The 23,160-nt window shown below is 36.4% G+C and overlaps 1 protein-coding gene across 1 annotated transcript in view; it reads left to right on the forward strand.

Moving 5' to 3' along the window:
- Positions 1–418: 418 nt before the first annotated feature.
- The window catches only part of LOC142168050 (uncharacterized), a 34,022-nt gene continuing 11,280 nt past the window's right edge, over positions 419–23,160 (forward strand). The window contains exons 1-3 of the mRNA XM_075228704.1: positions 419–838; positions 1,232–1,349; positions 1,485–2,383. Coding sequence (XP_075084805.1) covers positions 419–838; positions 1,232–1,349; positions 1,485–2,383 — 1,437 coding nt within the window. The remainder of the gene's footprint in view (positions 839–1,231; positions 1,350–1,484; positions 2,384–23,160) is intronic.

Here is a 23,160-nt window from a genome sequence, read left to right on the forward strand (position 1 = left end):
TTGCATAGATTACAGAAAACTAAACAATGCCACCCGGAAAGACCACTTTCCCCTGCCTTTTATTGACCAAATGCTTGATAGATTAGCTGGCCAGGAATACTACTGTTTCCTGGACGGTTATTCGGGGTATAATCAGATTGCTATAGCCCCAGAAGACCAAGAGAAAACTACATTTACATGTCCTTATGGCACGTATGCGTTCAAGAGAATGCCCTTCGGTCTTTGTAATGCACCTGCGACTTTTCAAAGGTGTATGATGGCTATTTTCACTGACATGGTTGAAAGATATGTAGAAGTATTCATGGACGATTTTTCTGTGTTTGGATGTTCTTTTGATAGTTGTTTGATGAACCTTGATAAAGTGCTAGCTAGGTGTGAAGAGACGAACTTGGTGCTAAACTGGGAAAAGTGCCATTTCATGGTACGTGAAGGTATAGTTTTGGGGCACAAGGTTTCAAAAGATGGTCTACAGGTGGATAAAGCAAAGGTGGAGACGATCGAAAAATTGCCCCCGCCGACATCCATAAAAGGCATTCGCAGTTTCTTGGGTCATGCAGGTTTTTATCGTCGTTTCATTAAAGATTTTTCGAAAATTTCTTCCCCTTTGTGCAGGCTTCTAGAGAAAGACGTTACCTTCAAGTTTGATAATGCATGTCTGAAAGCATTTGAGGAGCTGAAGGGAAGATTGGTGACTGCACCAATTATCATTGGCCCCGATTGGGCACAACCATTTGAGTTGATGTGCGATGCAAGTGACATAGCAATTGGAGCGGTGTTGGGGCAAAGGAGGGATAAAATCTTTCACTCCATTTATTATGCAAGCAAAACTATGAATCCAGCTCAGATGAATTATACAGTGACTGAAAAGGAGTTGCTTGCAGTGGTGTGGGCGTTTGACAAGTTCAGATCCTATCTAGTGGGAACCAAAGTCATCGTCTACACAGATCATTCAGCTATCAGATACCTATTTGAAAAGAAAGACGCCAAGCCGAGGCTGATTCGTTGGGTCCTCCTCTTGCAAGAATTTGACTTAGAGATCCGAGATCGAAAAGGGACAGAAAATCAAGTGGCCGATCATTTATCCAGATTAGAGAGCCGGAACCATGTAGCTGAAGGAGGGTCAATTAAAGAAACATTTTCGGATGAGCAAATATTGGCAATCACCTCAGGTGAAGCCCCATGGTATGCAGATTATGTGAATTTTATCGCAAGTGGGGTAACGCCACTAGAGTGGACAGCTGACAATAGAAGAAGATTCCTACATGATGTAAGGTTCTACGTGTGGGATGAGCCGTTCCTATATAGGCAGTGTGCAGATCAGTTGGTGAGAAGGTGTGTTCCTGAGGAAGAGATGAAGGCTATACTACATGACTGCCATGCGTCACCATATGGAGGTCATCACGGCGGGGATAGAACCGCCCAAAAAGTGCTACAATCAGGTTTTTATTGGCCAAAATTGTTTAAGGATGCACATGCCTTCGTTAAAAATTGTGATAGATGCCAAAGAACTGGAACTATCACGAGGAAGCACGAGATGCCCTTGCAAAATATACTGGCGGTAGAACTTTTTGATGTTTGGGGGATTGATTTTATGGGACCATTCCCATATTCTAACGGACACAGATACATCTTGGTGGCGGTCGACTATGTTTCTAAGTGGGTAGAGGCCATAGCTCTTCCTACTAACGACGCAAAAGTTGTGGTAGGCTTTGTAAAGAAGCACATTTTCACACGTTTTGGGACCCCAAGAGTGTTGATAAGCGACGGGGGAACTCACTTTTGTAACAAACTGCTGAATAATATTCTTGCAAAATACGGAGTCAAGCACAAAGTTTCTACTGCCTATCATCCCCAAACGAGTGGTCAAGTAGAAGTTTCCAACAGAGAGGTCAAGCAGATTTTGGAAAAGACAGTAAGTATGAATAGAAAGGACTGGGCCGGGAAGCTGGATGACGCATTATGGGCATATCGCACTGCGTACAAGACCCCCATAGGCACTTCTCCGTACAGGTTGGTTTATGGGAAGGCCTGCCATCTGCCCGTCGAGCTTGAACACAAAGCTTATTGGGCAATTAAAAAGCTAAATATGGAGATGGACTTGGCCGGTGAAAAGAGATTGCTACAACTCGACGAGCTTGATGAGTTTCGATTGCATGCGTATGAAAATGCCAAATTGTATAAAGAGAAGACAAAAAGATGGCATGATAAGCATATCCAACATCGTGAGTTTGAACCAGGTCAACAAATTCTACTGTTTAATTCAAGGCTAAAGCTTTTTCCAGGAAAGCTTAAATCTCGATGGTCGGGTCCGTTTGAAGTGGTTAGTGTGAAACCTCATGGTGCGATAGAATTGTGTGAAAAGGGGTCCAAAACGACATTCTTGGTAAATGGCCAAAGAGTAAAACACTATTGGGGTGGTGACATTGCACGTCACAAGACCACAATGGACTTAGTGGAGGCATGAAGAACATGCTGCGTCGTGCCGCGACGTTAAATCAGGCGCTTCTTGGGAGGCCACCCAAGTTAGTTAGTTTTTTTTTTTTTTTTTTTCGTAGGACATAGATTTTATTCAAGAAAACGAGGCGGATGCGTCGCGTCCCCCTCAGCAAAAAAAAAAAAAAAAATATTTTTTAAGGCAGACAAGGCAGTGAAGTCTGCCTATCGCGCCCGTATCGCGTCCCAAAATTTTTGAAGGAAGACAAGGGGATGCGTCGCGTCAAAGCTCGCACGCACAGGTAAATAATATATATTTTAACACATCTTAAGATAACCTATTCGAACAAAAACGTTTCTTGCGACGCATCCACTCGTCTCGTTTTGGCGACGCCTACGAACGCAGAACAGAATTCTCTCATCGAAATTGTATCGCAATAAGATCAAACGCGACAGGTACGCATCATCCTCTTCGTTCTTCCGTTGGTTTCTCTCCAAATTCGTCTCTCCTCCCTCCTTCAGTGGTAGCAACAAGTAGGTTTTGCAATTTCAAGATTTTTAGGGCTGTCGTTCTTGGTAGTTGTAATGGTTGAGAGATGATAAACTATAATTCCCTTCATCTCGTCCAACTTTGGGAGGGTAGTGTCACTGCTCAACTGATAGAATGAACTAGGCACACTTGTTGCATACCACATGTTCGACGAATTGTCCCTGAGAAAAAATTTAGGCGTCGGTGAAGTCTGAGTAACCGAGCAACATTGGTGTATGCTTGAGAATAAGTGTGGGGTCGAGTGAGGGGCTATGTGAAATTGAGTTTTTGAAGAAAGTTATCACATACTTGCTGACAGTCATGAGCTACAATTCCATGAAGAGTGAATGGCATGACTTTACAAATAAATTGAAGTCTGCAAGCTGTCGCAATTGCTTTCAGGCTGAACTTCGCTGTTTCATCTGCTAATTGTTGAATTCTTTGCATTGCAGGTACTTAGATTCGTAAAATGACAGCAGCGAGTAAACCATCCAAGAAACAAGACAAAGATGGTAACAAACAACCGCCCAAAAAGCCTACCGGAAGGGCAGCGGGCGGTCCAAATCCACAGAAAAAGAGGAAGCGGACGGAGAAGGAAATGGAACTGCTGCCTAGGCAGTTAAGTGATGATTCAGAGCAAGAGGAGGAGGAAACATTGGTCCGGAGGATAGTGAAGAAGGGTATTACACCGAGCAAAGGAATAGAGATACGAGAGCCTGTGACATACCAAAGAAAAGCTTCGAGAATGAGTGCTCCAACTGATAAAGGGAAGGAGAAGATTACTACAGAATCTGAATCCGATTCCGATTCGGACAATGACCACCTACAGATCAACATGAGTGATGAAGACGAAGGTGAACCCATAGACCGAGTTGATTGGGAGAAATACTTTGTTAATGAGAAGGCATTCCGAGCCTATAAGAAGATATTGGTTTCAAAGAAGTACATTCCGGAAAAGCCGATAAACATCGGACCACTTAAGACAAAGTACTCAGAGTTTCTCCAGTCAATTCGAGAGGTGCAAAAATGGGGACCCATTCTGAAAGGTCATGGCAAAGCCAACCTCACCATTGTTAGAGAGCTCTACGCCAATTGGCGTCACGCACGGGGAAACATTGTGCGAGTGAGAGGGATAGATATTAATGTGTCAGCTGAAGCTCTGAATAACTTCTTAAGGGTGCCACACACACTCACTGACAGGTTTGACGCCATATGCAAAACACCAGATTATGCACACATTAAGTCTGTCCTATGCCCTACCAGGAAGGATGCAGAATGGAAGCATGGGAGTATGGAGTACCACTCTATAGCAAAGGAATTCATGAGTGCGTTAGCACGTGTGGCTCTAAATTTCATTTGTAACCGACTGCTGCCATGCCAACATAAAACTGATGTCCCTCGTTACCGCGCACTCGTATTATATGCTTTATTAGAGGGGATACCACTCAACTTCGGAGCCATCATGCATGATCAAATGCAGCGAACCAGGATGAATTACAAGTGGAGGCTGTTCTTTGCTAATACCCTAACGGCTTTTTTAACAGAGAGGGGAGTACTATGGGACAAGGAGAATGATGACATTGAGGCTAAAGCTCCAGGACCATATGATGTCACTCATGTTCTAGAGCCGAACAAGGGAAGGTCTTCTAAGCTCACCGTCCAACAATTATTTGAGCATATGCAAGCAGATATGCAAGAGAACAGGGCTGAGCTGATAGCGACTCGTGTCGAGTTGAGTGCCACCAGGGATGAGTTGAGACAGACTCGTGCGGATCTAAGCCGAGTTCAGACCGAGCAGGCCACGATGATGAAGGAGATATCATTACTCCTCAGAGCTCTGGTTCAATGTGCAGGTACAGACATCTCCCAGCTGATTGCATCATCCACTGCCGGACCATCCACTCCTGTTCCTCCCATAGTCACCGAGGCTCCACTCAACAGGCCTATTGAGGTTGCTGTAACACCTGATACAGAATCAGCACCAGTTGTTGATGATAGGAATGCTATGGATGCAGATGCTCCTCCACCTTGACTTCAGGGAGTCCTTCTCACCCTACTTTACCTTGTTTGTATGCGTTGGGGACAACGCACAACCCTAAGTGTGGGGTGGGGGTGATTTATGTTTGATGTATGGATGAATGTACTAATATATTCACTGGATTAATGGCATAAAATAACAGTAAATTCATCTATATGGAGTAACTATCAGTTTATCTATTAGTTTATTTATTCAAAAAAAAAAAAAAGTATCTTTGTAGATAGTAATAATCCCCTGTGGTTTTTCTTTGTGCCTCGGTTCTTTTCCATGGGATGTAGTTTGAACCGGGTAATTTTGTTTTCTTTTTAGAGTAGAGTAGGAATGTAGGGAATAAAAGGAGGAAGAATGATGAACCTAGGTGCCCTTGACTTGTTTGATACTGGCATATTTAAGCTTTTACATATGTAATATCTTCCCTTCTCACTCTGAAACTATTGATGATGCCTTGTTAAAACGGATAGCATGTTTTGTGGCGCCTATTTCTCATTTTCTTGACTTGTGTTCACTTTGCGCTTAATGCTTAATATCTCGTGGCTCCGTGAATACTTGCATTACTTGAGAGTCGGAATGTAACCGTCCTTAATGAGTCATGTGCCATGTGTGGTGAGGTTTTTGTGTAGTCCATGTAATGTACTTGTGTCTAGAACTTGCCTGGTATGTGAGTTGAAGCGAAATTTTAGGTGATGCTCGGTTTGAAAAATGATTTTAGGCTTTCTTTGATCTTTTTGAGCTTATTGCTTATCACAAATAAAATCTATCCCTAGTTAGCCCTTTTGAGCCTGTAGACCTTTTATTTGGTGCCCACATTACAAGCCTATACCCTTTTTATTCTTAATTGACATTGTTTTGATCCTTTTACCTCTTAAAGCACTTTAATTGTTAGATGAGCGCTGAAAGAAGTAAGAAGGGACTAAGTGTGGGGTGACTTTTGAGTGGAACCAATGAAAGAAAGAAGGGTGCACTTATTTTGTAAAATAATACACCACTAGCGGAAATTAAAAGAAAAAAAAAGAAGAGAAAAATCTGGAAAAAAAAAAGAAAGAAAAATATAAATGAATAAATTGTTGTCTTGTTCTTGCTAGTGGGTATGAATTAAAGTAGTGCTTAAAGAAAGAGGAAATATTGTTGGGGTGATATTATTTGTGAAATTGAAGTGGTGTTGAAGAATTTGCGCTTAAGTTATTTGATGATGTGTTAAAGTGCTTAGGAGGGTGAATCACTATTCCTTAAATATATCCTACCCGTCCCTTAGCCCACATTACAACCATGAAAAAAGTCCTAATTGATTTTAGATCGAGCGAGCTTACATTAGTAGAGATTTACATTAAGGGCAAGCCTATGGTACCAACTGCATGCATGCGACTTCTTTTTGTGAGAGTGAGCGATTTTCTTTGTGAGCATGAGATTCGAATGTGTGGATTGATTCTACTCTCTTTGCTTTTGTTGTGAGGGCACATGGTTTCACGAGGGATAGGTAACGTTATTAGACTTCTCTATGATGTTGGTTGTTCAAGCCATGAGTGCATTGTGACATTGAGTCGGTTTTTGAGGTTAGGATTGTTATGAGCATGTTGTCTTTGTTCGAATATGTTTAAAGAAGGGCCTAAGAAAAGGGAAGTGTGTTGATGCATAGTCTAGAGCCTAATTGTAGCAAATAATCATGGTCATAGATGTAGTGTGCTTTGAACGATAAGAGTTTAATTTTGTTTCGTCTACTATAGGATGGTTTGTTCGAGGACGAACAAAGGTTTAAGTGTGGGGTAGTGATGTTTGGCATATTTCGATATGTGTTAATGTTACTTTACTCATGCTTTAACCACTTTTTGATGTTATTTAATCTTTCAAACACCCAACATGGTGTAATTATTGGTTTGATGACTAATTAAGTTATGTGTGACGATTTAAGGTGTTCGGAGTGCAAAATATGAAGAAAAGGTGGTTTAGCTAGAGGAAGAAGGGTTGGATGCGTCGCATCCAACCTAGGAAAACATCATCCTGCATGCAACCTTAGCAGTGAAGTCGTGCCATCGCGTCCGCCATCGCTTGCGAAACTGGGAAGTAGAAGTGAAGCTGGATGCGTCGCATCCACCATCGCATGCGAAGCTGAGAAATAGAGGACAAGGTGGATGCGTCGCATCCGCCTTCGCAGGCAAAAATTGAAATGGAGGACAAGGTGGATGCGTCGCATCCACCTTAGCATCAATCCCTGAAGCCGAATTGGACTAGGAATGGGAGAGCTTTGGCCCACGACTTTTGTACGCAATATATAAGCTAAAAACGCCTCTTTTAGGTTATCTAACATATTGGGAATAGGGCAAAAGCCACGAAAAAGCTGTGGAGGCGGGAATTCATCAAGTTTCATCTTTCTCCCACCAAACTTAGTAATTTTTATGTTTCTTTATATGATTTGTTGTTTGGCTACCATGTCTACGTGGAGCTAAACTTCACGTTCTAGGGTTGTGGTTCTTTCATGACTATTGTTATTCGGATATTGATTTTGACTTCTTGATTTATCATATTAGTTTATTTATTCAATCTTGCACTTAATTATTTAATTGATTGATCACCAATTGAATATTATCTACGAATCTAGAATTGAACTCGAAAGTGGGAATTCTATATTGCATATAGGATTGAGTAGGGCAAGTTCTTGAACTCGGGCATCGGGGAATGGATTCGTGGTTAGGATAGACATATACCTAATTGCCTTGCTTGGTTGATTTACAGGAATTATAAATGCGTTCTTGTTGATTCTCACTCCATAGACATATAGGCGTTAAGTTAGCTGGAATAGGCGAGTAAGAACTCGACAGATTCTTATGAGCAATATTAACCCTGTCAACCAATAAGCTAGATAAATTAGTCGGTCAATTCAATTGAAGAATACAATAGGATTGTTAGATAGCCCATAACCCTAGATCGTTTTAATTACATTGATATCATTAAAATCTGCTCTTCCTCTGTTCAAAGTTTATTATTTATATTTTTCTTATTTAATTAGTTAGAATAAAATATTTTTAGATTTAATTCTTATTTAGATAATTGGGATAGTCTAATTTAGTTAATAGTTAATCATAAGTCCTCGTGGGTTCGACATCCGACTTTTAGTCACTTTATTACTTGACGACCGCGTATACTTGCGTGAGTGTGTTTGGTCGCAACATAATCAATAAGTCAACAGCAAAGAAACGACCACTATGGGTCTCAACAGTACCAACAATAGCCTAAACATGCTTTCTAGGACGATTGGCAGCTCAATTTCTATCACATAGTGAAAACATGGATATCAACAAGATAAATCCACTATACAATTCCATGGAATCGACTAGGTCACAGTTCTTACGGTGCACGCCCACACACCCATCACTTGGCATGTGCATCGCCTCAACACCAATCATATAACACATAATTCGGGGTTTTGAACCCTCAGGGCCAAGTTTAGAAGAGTTACTTACCTCAATCCGAGCAAATATCTACTCCAACACACCCTTGCCTCGTAAAACGGCCTCCAAATACCTCGAATCTAGCCATAAATATTTTGATATAATCAACACGGGCTAAAGGAATCAATTCCAGAAGAAAAATACTAAGTTATTAATCAAAAGTCAACAATCGACTCAAAAGTCGGCCCCCGGGCCCTCATCTCGAAATCCGTTAAAAGTCACAAAATCTAAAATCCCATTCAACCACGAGTCCAACCATACCAAATTTGCCAAAACCCGACACCAAATAGTCACCCAAATCCCCAAATCAAACTCTCCAAATTCCTAGCCTCAAACTCCCAATTTACACTTTAAATACACACTAACTAGGTGGGAAAATCAATGGGAAAACAAGATTATTGATAAAAAATGAGCACAAGGGACTTACTTCAAGAAACCCCTCGAAAATCCTCTCAAGAATCGCCAAAAATCGAGGTTAAAATGTTTAAAATGAAGCAAAATCGTGAACTCTTGTATTTAAGTGTTCTGTCCAGTACTTCCGCTTCTGCGGAAACTTTGCCGCATTTTGCGGAGTCGCAGAAGCGACAACATACCCACTTCTGCGGCTTTCCTCGCTCATGCGGTCCCTTCCTCTGCTCTTGCGGACTCTCTTCTACGAGTTTCTAAGCCGCTTCTGCAGAACCCAGCTCCCCTGCCCAATTTCGCTTCTGCGGCCCCCATGCCGCATCTGCGGTCACACAGGTGCGGCAATTCCCTCACACCTGCGGCCACCGGCACACTCCCCTGCGAGCTCACACCTGCGATCAAAGCTCCGCAGGTGCAGTTACACCAGCAGAGTCCAGCTTCAGCAATTTCTCAACTTCAACTTTTGATCCGTTAACCATCCGGAATCAACCCGAGGCCCCCGGGACCTCAACCAAACATACCAATAAGTCTTAAAATATGATACGAACTTAGTTGAGCCCTCAAATCATATCAAACAACATCAAAAATACGAATCACACCCCAATTCAAGCCTATTGAAACTAAGGAATTTCAACTTCTACAAATGACGCTGAAACCTATCAAATCATGTCTGATTGACCCAAAATTTGCACACAAGTCACAAATGACATTACGGACCTACTCAAACTTCCGGAATCGAAATTCGAACCCGATATCAAAAAGTCTACTCCCGGTCAAACTTTTTAAAAATCTAACTTTCGCCATTTTCAAGTCTAATTCCACTACAGACCTCCAAATCAAAATTCGGACATGGTCCTAAGTCCAAAATTACCCAACGAAGCTAACAGAACCATCAAAACTCTATTTCGGAGTCGTTTACTCATAGATCAACATTCGGTTAATCTTTTCAACTTAAGATTTCAACCTTGAGACTAAGTGTCTCATTTCATTCTGAAATTTCTCCGGACCCGAATCGACTATCCCGTCAAGTCACATAACAACTATAAAGCACAAAAAGAGCAGTAAATGGGGGAGTGGGGCTACAACTCTCAAAACGACCAGCCTGGTCGTTATAATACTCTTACAATTAGGTCCTTTTAGAATTTTTTGAAATTTTTTTGAGTTCTTTTTTAACTTTTCAATAGAGTTTTCATATTATTTTTTTTCTGAAACCAAAATATTTAGTTTGAAATATTTGATTGGAGGTTTGTGGCTAACGTTCGAGTCAATTTGATGGAAATTATACCGTAGATTTTTTGAAATTTAGGTTGAAATTGAGTTGAACTAGTAAAGAAGATAGATTTGTACTATATACCAAAATATTACATTGTATACTTGTATATTGTATTAGTATACAATAATTAATTCAAGAGTATATAATTAATTATAATATTTTACTACTAATTTATTTTGAAGGAATGAACCAATCCTCTATATACCAAAATAACATACTATATATTATTTTGGCATATAATATTTAATTCAATAGTGTATAATTTATTGCGTTGAACTGGAGAAGTAGAATTTGTACTGTATACCAAAATGATATACTATATACCATTTTGGTAATACAATTACAGTATACTATGTAACGTAACAGTATACTATTACAGATTGGTCCTTTTAGAATTTTTTAAAATTTTCATTGTGTTCTTTTTTAACTTTTCAATGGAGTTTTCATATTTTATTATTTTTTTCTTAAAACAAAATATTTAGTTTGAAATATGTTATTGGAGGTTTGTGACTAAAGTTTGAGTCAATTTGCTTGAAATTCTAGAGTAAAGTTTTGAAATTTTGGTTGAAATTAAGTTGAACTAGCGAAGAAGACTAATTCTATTACAACTAATTACTCGTCCAACCTAATACGTAATTATCTTTCCTTTTTCATCACGTCATCAATTTTCATTTCTCAAGGAGAAACAGAAATTTTTTTTAAGAAGTTTCAAAATCATTTTTCCTCTTTTATTTCATGAAAAATCACAATTTTCAAATATGAAGTTCAATAACAAAAAATAGCATTTGTATGTTGTTTGTATTGTACCTTTTTCTTGCTGCCATCTCCCACTTTTTTATTTACGCTCCATAATTTATTTTATCTCTTAAAAGTAAAACAAAAAATAATATGTACAATCTAACTAAGATTTGAATTTTCATGCGTGTTTGGAGTGTTGTTGGAATTTATTGGGTATTGTTCTTTGATGTGTAGATTATGATATTAATGCTAATTTTTGAAGATTTTATTGTGAGAAAATTAAATCTATCATTGAAGTATCTTGAAGCTTAACTCTCACTAACTGGATTTGTTGAGTTTGTAGTTATTTCGATCCAATTGTGATTGGAGTGTGCTTTAATATTGACTAGAGGTTGTGGTTATATTTTTAATCAATTTGGTGGAGATTTTATAATTTTGGGTTGAAATTAGGTTGAACTAGCGAAAATGATGAGTTTATACTGTATACCAAAATGGTATATTGTATACTATTTTGGTATATAATTAATTACGATAATGCAATGTTACAGTATATGGTATAATATATCAGTATACTGTTGAATGAAGAACACAAGATATTATTTTGATATATTGTATACTATTTTGGTACATAATATATAATTTAATAGTATATAATTTACTGCAATAATATATTGTTATAGCACACAATATAATGTAACAATATAATGTTTCAATTTGGTCATTTTTTAATTTTTCAAAAGTTTTAATTGGATCCTTTTTAAATATTTTAATAAAGTTCTCATGCTTTTTACAAAAAAAAAAAAAATCTCAAAAGAGATGTTTGATGGAGTTCTATAGAGATATTATTCACATTATTATAAGTAGATGTAGAAACAAACATAAAGTAGTAATATACCTAGTTGGTATATTTATATACCTTGCAAGTATATATGAACCAACTATCTATGATACCCTATCAGTATATGATATATACCACATTAGTATCATAGAGGATTTAAGGTTGTAGCTAAATATTTGTGAATTTTGTTGAAATTTTGCAGTAAATGTTTAAACTAGCGAAGAAAAATTTGTAATGTATACCAAAATGATATACTATATACTATTTTGGTATACAGTTCTTTCCAACAGTATATTATTATAGTATACTATATAATGTAACAGTATACTATTACAATTTGGTCATTTTAGAATTTTTTGAACTTTTCATCGAGTTCTTTTTCAATATTTCAACGGAGTTCTCATGTTTTTTATTTTTATTTTTTTCTTAAACTAAAACATTTAATTTGAAATATTTCATTGGAGGTTGTGACTAAAGTTTAAGTTAATTTGGTGGAAATTCTGGAGTAGATTTTATAAATTTAAGTTAAAATTGAGTTGAACTAGCGAAAAAGACTAATTTATACTATATACCAAAATAATGTACTATATATCATTTTGGTATATAATATTTAATTTAATAGTGTATAATTTATTACATTGAACTGGCGACGAAAAATTTGACTGTATATCAAAATGATATACTATATACCATTTTGGTATACAATTCTTTCCAACAGTATATTGTTACAGTATACTATATAACGTAATAGTATACTATTATAATTTGGTCTTTTTAGAATTTTTTGAATTTTTCTTGAGTTCTTTTTCAACTTTTCTCATGTTTTTTATTTTTTTTCTTAAACCAAAATATTTAGTTTGAAATATTTGATTGAAGGTTGTGGTTAAAGTTTGAGTCAATTGGTGGAAATTCTGGAGTAAATTTTTGAAATTTAGGTTGAAATTGAATTGAACTAGCGAAAAAGACTAATTTGTATTATATACCAAAATAATATACTATATACCATTTTGGTATATAATATTTAATTTAATAGTGTATAATTTATTGTAACAATATATTATTACATTATATGGTATAATATAACAATATAGTTAAATTTGGTATTTTTTAAAATTTTCAAAAAATAATCAATGGATCCTTTTACAATTTTCTAACATTGTTTTCGGTAACATATACTCTGTCAGTATGTGATATATAACATGTAGGTAACATAGTATACTACAATAATATAATTCAACTGTTACTAATATATTATTTTTGATATAATATATGCTAAAGAAAGTTATTTTTTATAGTTAATATATAAAAAATAACAAATTAATAAAAAGAACAAAAATAAAGGAGCCAAAAATGTGTGCAAAATTAGATTATGACCAAAAAAGAAAATAAAAAAATGAATTGAAATAATAATAAATGAAATTTAAAAAGAAAAAATTGAAAGCGAAAAAGAGAAGAAGAAATATTTGTAATGTATAAGCTGTTCTAATAATTGAATTAAAAAAACTATATATTATACCAGTTATAAAATAAAAATAAAAAATTTAATATATCGGCTAGTTTTTCTTATTGCATAAAAATGGAAGAATAATTAAAAAATAAAATAAAATAAAACTATGAAGAGAAAAAGAAAATAAAAGAAAAAAGGAGTTAAATAAATTTAAAAAAGGAACAAGAAATTAAAAAAATAAAAAAAGGAAAAAAAAGAAAAATAAAAAATATAGAAGGAGTCAAAATTGAGTGGTGAAATTAAATTATGGTAATAATAATAATAATATGATTCGGGCAAAAAATAAATGAATCGAAAAGGAGAAAAGAAAAAAAGAAGAAGAAGAAAATGTGAAAAAAAGAAAAGGAGAAAGAAAGAAAAGAAGGAAAAAAGAAAAGAAGAAGAGAAATAAAAACGAAAAGGAGAAAAAGAGGAAATTACCCACAAAAGCTATCATGGGTATGAAATGTAATTAATTTGATGGGTAGAAAAGTAAATGGGTAGACAAGGGTAAATAATTTTATTTTTGTGGTAATTGTGTCGTTCACCCAATATTATTGGCAAATCAATAGGTGTTTTACAATTTTGTCCACTATTTCAACCTCAACTAGAAGTGGAGAATTTAAAGTTGAAAATCAGTTTGAGGAGTATTTCAAATGAAATAATGATTTTTATTCACAAAACTTCAACCTCAATCTTTTCTTTTTAGTAAGATTTATGTTCAAACACAATTGAGCGTTCAATCAACTCAACTTCAAATACTCGTCGTTTCAATCCAACCAAATTTATCTTAATAGTACCTAATATTCTGCTAATGGCAACCTCAATAGGGGCGGATTTAGGCCATTTTTAAGATGCACGTGAACTCATGATCTTTCCGTCAAACTAGGTATTTTATGTATATATTTCGTAAAATTGATCTAATATTTTCTGTTGGCTCCCATATTCCAAAATGGTTGAGTGGTGCACTTGGTTGAATGCTGATTTATTTATCCAAAGGAATATGGATCGATTTTCACTTAGTACTTCTTTTTTCTCACTTTATTAGTGGTTCACCCATATCCTAGATCTGCCTCTGAATCTCAGTGAAGTTTTATTTTTTATGTCATGGAGTAATTAACATTTAATCAAAGATAATAAGTCTTTAACAAAACATCCAAGCATACAAAAAAAAATATAAAGTTAGTAAACAACCAAATTAAAATAGACTAAGATTAAGCATCGACTTGGTTTATGGTTCTGGTGAGTGGTGGCGTGCATAAGTCTGTGGTGCAATAAAGCGAGCGCCTGGGGGCTGGGGCGATGAGATGTGCTGAGCCAAAATACATTGATAGTACTGTTCCATTCCTCAAAGATGATCGAAGTCAGTGCTGCTCGGCGACAGAACCACCGATCTTTGAAACAGGCCACCCCTAATTCATACTATCGGCGCGCTAATTTGGACCATCTTATGGTAGTGTTTAACTTTGGACCATTTCCTTGGGTTGAGATGGGAGAATGAGAAGTAAAAAAGAGTTGTTATAAATTAAAAGCAATATAGCAAAAATTTTGTAATTAACTAGAACTTAACATAAGAAGGGAATAATAATATTAGAAGGAGGATTTCTTTTATTTCAACTGTATCGAATAGGTTCATCAATGAACCTATTCATAGAAATATTTCGTTGTTAGAAAACCAATCCAAAACCTGTTATAAATACATAACCAATCCAAAACCTATTATGAATACAGAACCAATCCAAAATATGTTATGAATACAGAACCATTTCAAAACCTGTTATGGAAGACATCCATCGTTGCAAGTGGATGAATTCACTTGCAGGACTTATAACATTCCCCCTTGGATGTCTATTAACAGATAATGTACCTCATTAAAACCTTATTAAAAAAAAACTCATTGAGAAAAATCCTAATGAAGGAAAAAGAGTACACATATCTTATAATACGCATTAAGAGTTGCCTCATTAAAAACTTACCAGAAAAATCCAAATGGGACAAAACCTTGGTTAAGGAAAAAAGAGTACAACGCGTACTCCCCCCCCCCCTCGATAAAAACCTTATTTGATATCTCGGAGACGACGCGTTCTAATCTTGTGTCTTAACTTTTCAAATGTTGATGTCGTCAATGCCTTAATGAACAAATCTGCCAAATTATCACTTGAACGAATTTGTTGAATATCTAATTCACCATTCTTTTGAAGATCATACATGAAAAAGAATTTTGGTGAAATATGCTTTGTTGTCTCCTTTAATATATCCTCCTTTTAATTGAGCTGTACATGCAACATTGTCTTTATATAATGTTATTGGAATATCCTTTCCCCATGAAAGACCATATATCTCCTAGATATATTGAGCTATTGATCTCAACTAAACGCATTCTCGACTTACTTCATGAATGACTATTATCTCTTCATGATTTAAAGAAGTGGCAACCATAGTTTATTTTGTTGCAATACCACGATATGGCAGTACCTCCACATATGAATAAATAGCCTGTTTGAGATTGACCTTCATGTGGGTCAGACAAATATCCTGCATCTGCATAACCAATTAGTTGTGACCTGAATTCATTTGAGTAAAATAATTCCATATCAATAGTCCCTCGGAGATATCTGAATAGATGCTTAATACCATTCCGGTGTCTTTATATTGGGGAAGAACTAAATCTTCTAACAAGCTTATAGAGAAAGCTATATCTGGTCTAGAATTATTAGCAAGATACATTAATGCCCCAATTGCACTAAGATATGATATTTCAGCACCTAGAAGTTCTTCATCATTTTCATGAGGACGAAATGGATCTTTATTTATATCAAGCGATGCCACAACCATCAGGATACTCAATGGATGTGCTTTATCTCTATAAAAGCTCTTCAAAATATTTTTGGTATATGTTGATTGATGGATAAATATTCAATTTTTCAAATACTCAATTTGTACGCCAAGATAAACTTTTGTCTTTCCAAGATCTTTTATTTCAAATTCTTTCTTCAAATATTCTATTGCCTTTGAAAGCTCTTCAGGAGATCTAATGATATTCAAGTCATCAACATACACAGCTATTATGACAAATTCAGATCCAGATTATTTTATAAAGACACAAGGACAAATTGGGTCATTCTTGTACCCTTCTTTCAATAGATATTCGCTAAGGCGATTATACCACATGCGCCCTGATTGCTTCAATCTGTATAATAATTTTTGAAGCTTTATCGAACAAGTTTTCTAGGAATCTTTATATGTTTCAGGCACTTTGAATCCTTCAGGGATTTTCATTAAAATTTCGTTGTCTAGTGAGCCATGTAAATAGGTCGCGATAACATTCATATGACGCATACCAAGTTTTTCATAAATTGCTAAACTGATAAGATATTTGAATGTGATTGCATCCACCACGGGAGAATATATCTCCATATAATCAATGCAAGGATATTTACAAAATATCTTGTGCCACAAATCGTCTTTATATCTATAGACTTGATTTTGCATTTCACTTTTTCACAAGAACATATGTGTACCTCCACTGAGCTTTATACTTTCAGGTGTTGGGACTATCCATCCAACTTCATAATTTTCAGGTGAATTCAATCTTGATTGTGTATTTTTTTTATTTTGGCCAATTATTTATCTGTCCACATTCTAGGACATATTTGAGCTCAAGATTCTCGTTAATATTAATAATATTGAGCGCTACATTATATCAATAATATCGTCGATGATCATTTTATATCGGTTCCATCATCATTCAATAAAGATATAACTTATTGAGATCTCATTATTTTCAGGTACCTGAGCCTCTTTTATGAGGTTTTATAAAGTGTTATATCGTGGTGATCTTATAGAGCACTTGCCTCCTTATTATGATCATCTTGATCATTTGCTCATCTACTTCTTCAAGGAATTTTATTTTTGAAACTGATTAGTCTATTATGCTTCAAGCGTGTCATAGACTCTACCCTTCACGGACTTTATTCTATTTGGAGCATTAACAACTAAAATATGATATTTAGCTTTGGGTTAACAAATGTGCCTGACAATTATCACGACCCAAATCGGAGAGCCGCGATGGGCACCCGGTGCCTTACTCAAACGAGTACCAACATAACGTATATTTCTTATCACACCATCATGGGTAAATAGGACAGAAGGGACGTCATCAGATAACCAGAATAAAACATAAGAGAATACTAGACATAAGATGACCCAACATGATATATAACCTTATACATGTGACATACGGGCCTATAAGGCCGACATGATCATTTGTACACTCAAAACATTGGCCGGCAATGCCATACAAGTATTCATATACATGACATCTGTCTACAAGACTCTAAGAATACATAAACGTCATAAAGGTCGGGACAGGGCCCCACTGTACCAATTTATACATGTCCAAATCATACTGACCAAATAGGAAACTCCGGAGCAAGTTGAGTGCACCAACACCTTCCGCCGAGCTGATAGCCTACTAGGAGTACTGGCAACCTATCTATCGGGACCTGCGGACATGAAACGCAGCATCCTCAGGCAAAAGGGATGTCAATACAAACAAAGTACCGAGTATCTAAGGAATTAAAAGTAGTATATAAAAGACATGAAATAAACATGTAGTAAAGTACTCAACATGTAAGTCTGAATAGCTTTATGAATTATGAAACATTTATAACATCATGCATGTGCATATAAATATCATATCATGCATAGGTATATGTGTACATAACATCATCAAGCCTCTGAGGGCATCCCATCATAGCATCTCGGCCTCTGTGGGAAAAATCATCAATGTATACCAACTGATCAGGTAGTGGTGCATATATAACACCGTAACCTTTTCCCATACCCCATATACATATAATATACGCGTATATAACTCTATCTGGTTATGGGTCAATGTACATGTATAAATGAATGCAATGCATAATGAAGTAAGTGAATAAGATCTCTCGGAATATCGTAAGACCAATATGCCTTCGAATAAACTTTATTAATTTATGTATTTTCTGAGACCCATGAATAGACGATATAATGGTATGACATATGGGGAATCAAGAATATAGGCACCCCTAGTATTTCTAAGAATAGAGTCATTTGTGAAAGTTGCGTGTTTGCTCGTTTCGTTGTATCATATGGATCATGCCAAAAGGAAAGAAGGGATAGCCTTAACATACCTTATAGAAATCTGTCTAATAACAATGCTAAACTCAGCTCACTGCACCTTAATCTACAACAATGATAGTGAATCTATTGTCAAGCTATCACCTATGAATGACTCTCTCATTTATATAAAGAAAGTAACTTAATCTGTAACAAAACAAACAACATTTTCCCTGATTTTACTGCTTCCTCAAGCCTACTATAGGCGAGACAATAACACAATACAATCAGCAACTCAAAAACAACCTAACTACAATTCAGAATATAACAAAAAGCCCAAATATACCATAACATACCCAATCAACAAGTTATCAATTAGCCTTAAATTGCAACGATGAGTGACCAGCCCACTATCCTAGCACATGTGGCATTTCTCCACGCCGTTTATTCTTTCAAACTCCATAAATCAGTAGCACAAGAGGCCAACACGAGTGGACTACAAAACAGTCCAGTACAAGTAGAATAAATCGACCTCACGACTTCCGATCACCGTCCCGTGAGTTCTGGCTATTAGGAAACGAATTTATCAACCTTCCTTTAGATTGAAAAAGCTTAAATACAGAAAGTAGGTATTTTCTTAACCATAAAGTACCTTCCAAAACTCAAACTACAAAGAAAAAGAGAGGCAGTATAATGATACTTACGCCGTTGGGATCGTTCTAATGTTATCACTTCTTGATTTCGTGAAAGGGATGTTGGTCTTGCTTGGAATTTCTTGGAACAGACTTGGAGAGCTTGAGAGTGTTTTGGTATAAGTTTTCTTTGCATATTGACGAGATATATAAGGTAAAAGATCATTTATAAGCTCACGACCTCAATTCTCCAAGCAGGTGGGTAAGTTGCCCGCTTGGCAGCTTGATCGGTGCAACTTCGAACGCTTGTATCTCTCTATTCCGACATCGTATTGATAAATGGTTTGCAGTGTTGGAAACTAGACACATGGGGATTTAATTCCATATAATGATCTCCCTATAACTCTCAATATATTTGGAGAAAACGGTCTCGCAACCTTCCCGACAGACAGGTTGACAGTCCTCCCAGTAGCTGCTACCAGCTCAACGGAAGGTGTTGGTGCACTCCACTTACTCCGGAATTTCCTATTTGGCCAGTATGATTTGGACATGTATTTATTGGTATGGCGGGGCTTTGTCCCGACCTTTATGATGTTTATGTACTCTTAGAGGCTTGTAGACAAATATCATGTATATGGATACTTGTATGGCCTTGCCGGCCAATATTTTGACTGTACAAATGATCATGTCAGCCTTATAGTCCCTTATGTCACATGTATAAGGTTATATATCATGTTGGGTCATCCTATGTCTAGTATTCTCTTATGTTTTATTCTGGTTATCTCATGACGGCCCTTCTGGTCCATTTATCCATGATGATGTGACAAGAAAGATACATTATGTTGGTACTCAGTTGAGTAAGGCACTGGGTGCCCGTCGCGGCTCTCCGATTTGGGTCGTGAAAAAGTGGGTGGGTAATCCCACCGCCTCAATTCTCCAAGCAGGTGGGTAAGCTGCCTGCATGGCAGCTTGAGCGGTGCAATGTCGAACGCTTGTATCTCTCTACTCCGATATTGTATTGACAAATGGTTTGTAGAGTTGGAAACTAGACACATGTTACTTTAATTTTGTATAATGATCTCCCTGTAACTCTCAATAGATTGGGAGAAAACAGCCTCGCAACCTGGCCTATAAACCTACCAGTTTCTTCGAAGTGCGGCGATGTGACTTGGCGATCCTAATTTAAAAATTCATATTTCTCTACTCTGATGTCATATGAGTAAATGATTTAGACCGTTGGAAACTAGGTTCCAAGACCTTAATTTTTATACAAGATATATCCCAAAGTGTCATCATAAAGCTTACGAATTTAATTTCTCAAAACGACTTGTTGCAAGGCAAATCTTAACTTAATTTTTCCGTAAGTTAAATCTAACTTTTTTCAAACTTTTTATTTTATATCCAAATATCATATATAGTTATATTATAACTTTACACTCATTTAAATCATAATTAACAAGTCTCATATTCATTATATATCACTTTGGGATGCACAGAATGTAATATTTATCTTATTTGTTTTTTCCCAAGTCTCATTCATCTTAACTTACTTAAGACTTCGATAAACCTTCCTTATCCTTGTAGAATGATTTCATCATTTTTAAGCTTACATTAGATAATCTTATAATGACAGTGACTTCTGAAGTATGGGGTGTAACATCCTTCTCCCCTTAGAAATATTCGTCCCCGAATGTTAACTCTTAAAGGCTTGCGAAAATGGGGCGTAACATCATTAAATCACTTTATATACTCTCAAAGAAGATCTCATTTTCTAGTTTACATCAATTGACTTACGACGTACTTTCACGTACGAAAACATGGGGTGTAACATCATTCCCTCCTTTGGAACATTCGTTCTCGAATATTGACTGATGTGTTTATCATTTTTATAACCTATGACTCTTAAGAATACTTTAATATTGTCCTTTGCCATCTAGGAAACTGTTCTGTGAATAAATCCAAAGGCCAGGGCATCCCCCCCCCAAGGCCTCTTTCTCACACCACGACTCGTGGTCGGAATTCTTCCAATCTCATAACTATTGCTATCTTCTATCATACAGTTTGTACGACTTTGTACTTGTATGTGCGCCTATGCGACTCTTCTCTCCTTTTTCCTCCAGCTTTTAGCCAATATCTAGGCCTCACTTTGTGAACATATACAGTACTATGACAAGCTGTCCCTCTGGGCATCTATAGGTATACTAAAGTCCTTCGCTTGGTACTTTGTCGAATGTACGACTATTGATATATTTTGTTTTATAGCCTTGGTTATCTATCCTTAAGGCTTTAGTGCATCTAAGTAGGTCATACTATACCATAACACTTACTTCAGTTTATTATTACTGAGGTTTGCTATCCAACTCTAGGTCACTCTTTCGCTGCTTATCTTATATGTATAAATCTAAGCCCTTTAATGCTTCCTCATTACTGTTCATCTTAAGAATGACAGCCTAATCTCATCTCATACTTTGTAACTTTTATCCATATATTATTGATTCACCTTAATGTAGGTCTATAATCTACCACTACTAACTTGAAACCTCTCATGTAATACATTGTCACTAGGGCTCACGTCTCATCCGGGAACATCTGAAGTTATTTGCCTGATCCACCTAGGGACGATACTATACTTTAATAACCGTATTTCATAGCATCCCAACGTGATTCGTCTTATGGGGGACCGTGCGATTCATGAAATCCCTTTTCTTAAAATTCCCTCTTCTTAAAATCATTACTCAATCAAAGGCCTAAACCTCATCCTTTTATCTATCACTGTTATACCCTTATTCTACTACCAGGGCAGTATTTCATCTCTTCTAATTGGTCCTAGTCTTAGAATCCTCTGAGTTCATTTAGACTGTATCGAGCTTTCTATAACTTACAGATACCATCAACTCTCTCGTTTTGATGGGTTTAATCCCTAGGACTTACCTATTGTCGTTACCTTCTCACTCACCTTTTCTTATCCTTACTCCTATCTACCTAAAACCTTATCGCTCTATGATACTTTACCTTGCGACCTACACATATCTATTTGTACTACTCGCAACCTTCCTTTAACTTGCTAGCACCATAGATTTCCTTTCGTGCCTTCTCAGTTGTCTTTAAATGTAAGCAATTACTTTTCCAGGTCGTTCTGCCACTTTTTACATGAATACTTGGCTTATCTTAGTGTCCACACATATTGGAGTTCCATGCAACCCATATGAACCCGGATATTGCTTTTGATTTTACTTCCCGTTCATTAGTCACAATAGGTGCTACTTTTTTATAGAGTGCATACGATTGTGTAGTGAGACTATTATTACAAGACCATTATTTATTTAGGTCATTATGCTTAGGTTAAAGCTTTCTTCCTTATTTTCTCAACTAGTCTTTCGTTGTAGTACTTAGGGGAGACCTTATGACTCCTGTAAAACTTCAAGCTTATTAAATCGTGTACCCAAAGGAATTTTTGATGTTCTTACTCGTCTATAATTATCCTTAGTTACTTACATCCGCGTCCTTGTGCTCGTAGGGTTGCTTCTGAACTGAAATTTTGACTGTCTCCCTAGTGGCACTTTCTTTTATTTCTATAACACTTATACTGTACCTTTAACTACCTCAACTTCTATCTGAATATTTCTTAAGGATCATGATGTCATCATATCTGCGAGACTGAATTCCCTATGTTAGGGTTCACTATGTTTATCTTGCACGATCTGTTGATTTATCTGTATCCTCTTGTCTAGCCATAACTAGAATCTTCCTAAATCAACTGCTAACTACTCGTTGGTCCATTCTCATATCTATATTATGCGTAATCTCTCTTGGGTTATATCCTTTGTCTTAACTTACCTCTCGCACTGGCTCGTTATTTATCAATAACATCCCGGGCAGGACCCTTACTTCTTGAATGACCTTTAAAGGTTATTCTTCTGTTATCTATTATATTATCGCCGGAATGCGATCTCTGAAATTCTCATGATGCCGACTATTATCAAATCATTCGGTCCCTAATTCATGTTCAGTTTATCTTGTTCTCCAGCCCATACCAATTTCTATTACTCTGGGGTCTAACTTTTCCTTCTGGTAATCACGTTGCAATTCTCCAAGCAGATGGGTAAGCTGCCTGCTTGGCAGCTTGAGTGGTGCAACTTCGGACACTTGTATCTCTCTACTCCTACATCGTATTAACAAACGATTTGCAGTGTTGGAAACTAAACATATGTGGCTTTAATTCCATATAATGATCTCCCTATAACT

Source organism: Nicotiana tabacum, chromosome 13 (assembly GCF_000715075.1).
Source record: "Nicotiana tabacum cultivar K326 chromosome 13, ASM71507v2, whole genome shotgun sequence".
Taxonomy (NCBI): Eukaryota; Viridiplantae; Streptophyta; class Magnoliopsida; order Solanales; family Solanaceae; genus Nicotiana; species Nicotiana tabacum.